This window comes from Antrostomus carolinensis, unplaced genomic scaffold (assembly GCF_000700745.2).
Source record: "Antrostomus carolinensis isolate BGI_N321 unplaced genomic scaffold, ASM70074v2 scaffold39610, whole genome shotgun sequence".
Taxonomy (NCBI): domain Eukaryota; kingdom Metazoa; phylum Chordata; class Aves; order Caprimulgiformes; family Caprimulgidae; genus Antrostomus; species Antrostomus carolinensis.
Genome location: NW_010287073.1, coordinates 1199 through 1709, shown reverse-complemented (window position 1 = coordinate 1709; position 511 = coordinate 1199). Strand labels below are relative to the sequence as shown.

Here is a 511-nt window from a genome sequence, read left to right as displayed (position 1 = left end):
ATTTCCCAGCCTTACCAGAGGCTTCCTAGGGATTTCCTTGGTGCTTGGAGAGGCCAGAGGGCTCCAGCTGTTGTCCTGGACAAGGAGAGAAGAAGAGGGTGCTGGGAAGTGCCAGCCATCTCCACAGCCCTGCAATGGGGTGTCAGAGCCCCCCATGTGCCTGGCTTCTGGCCCGGCGCAGCGTGTACCTGCGCGCGTTTGCAGATGGACTTCAGGAGCTGGTACGTGGCCTCCCGCCGGCGCAGCGACACGAAGAGGAACTGCGGGGAAAAAGGGCAGATCTGCCCCCTCAGCCCACCAGCCACAGGGACCAGGACACCCCAGATGGCCCCAGGCTGAGCTACCCCCAGCACTGTCCCCGACCCCACTGTCACCTTTTGCCCTTCGACTGTGCGGATGCTGAGCGCGTTGGGCACCAGCAACGCTGTGTTGGTCTTCTTGAGGGCTGCAATGGAGGCAACAGGGACCACCGCCTGCGCCAGGGGGGCCAGGCAGTGTCACCATGTCCCTG

General features: G+C 63.6%; 1 protein-coding gene across 1 annotated transcript in view; it reads right to left on the bottom strand.

Moving 5' to 3' along the window:
* LOC114819079 (GRAM domain-containing protein 2B-like) overlaps positions 1 to 511 on the bottom strand; it is a gene marked incomplete at its 3' end in the record, with an annotated part of 1659 nt that overhangs the window by 374 nt on the left and 774 nt on the right. The window contains exons 3-5 of the mRNA XM_029087538.1: positions 375 to 499; positions 189 to 260; positions 16 to 75 (exon numbers count right to left, since the gene is read on the bottom strand). Of these exons, the coding sequence (XP_028943371.1) occupies positions 16 to 75; positions 189 to 260; positions 375 to 499 (257 nt within the window). The remainder of the gene's footprint in view (positions 1 to 15; positions 76 to 188; positions 261 to 374; positions 500 to 511) is intronic.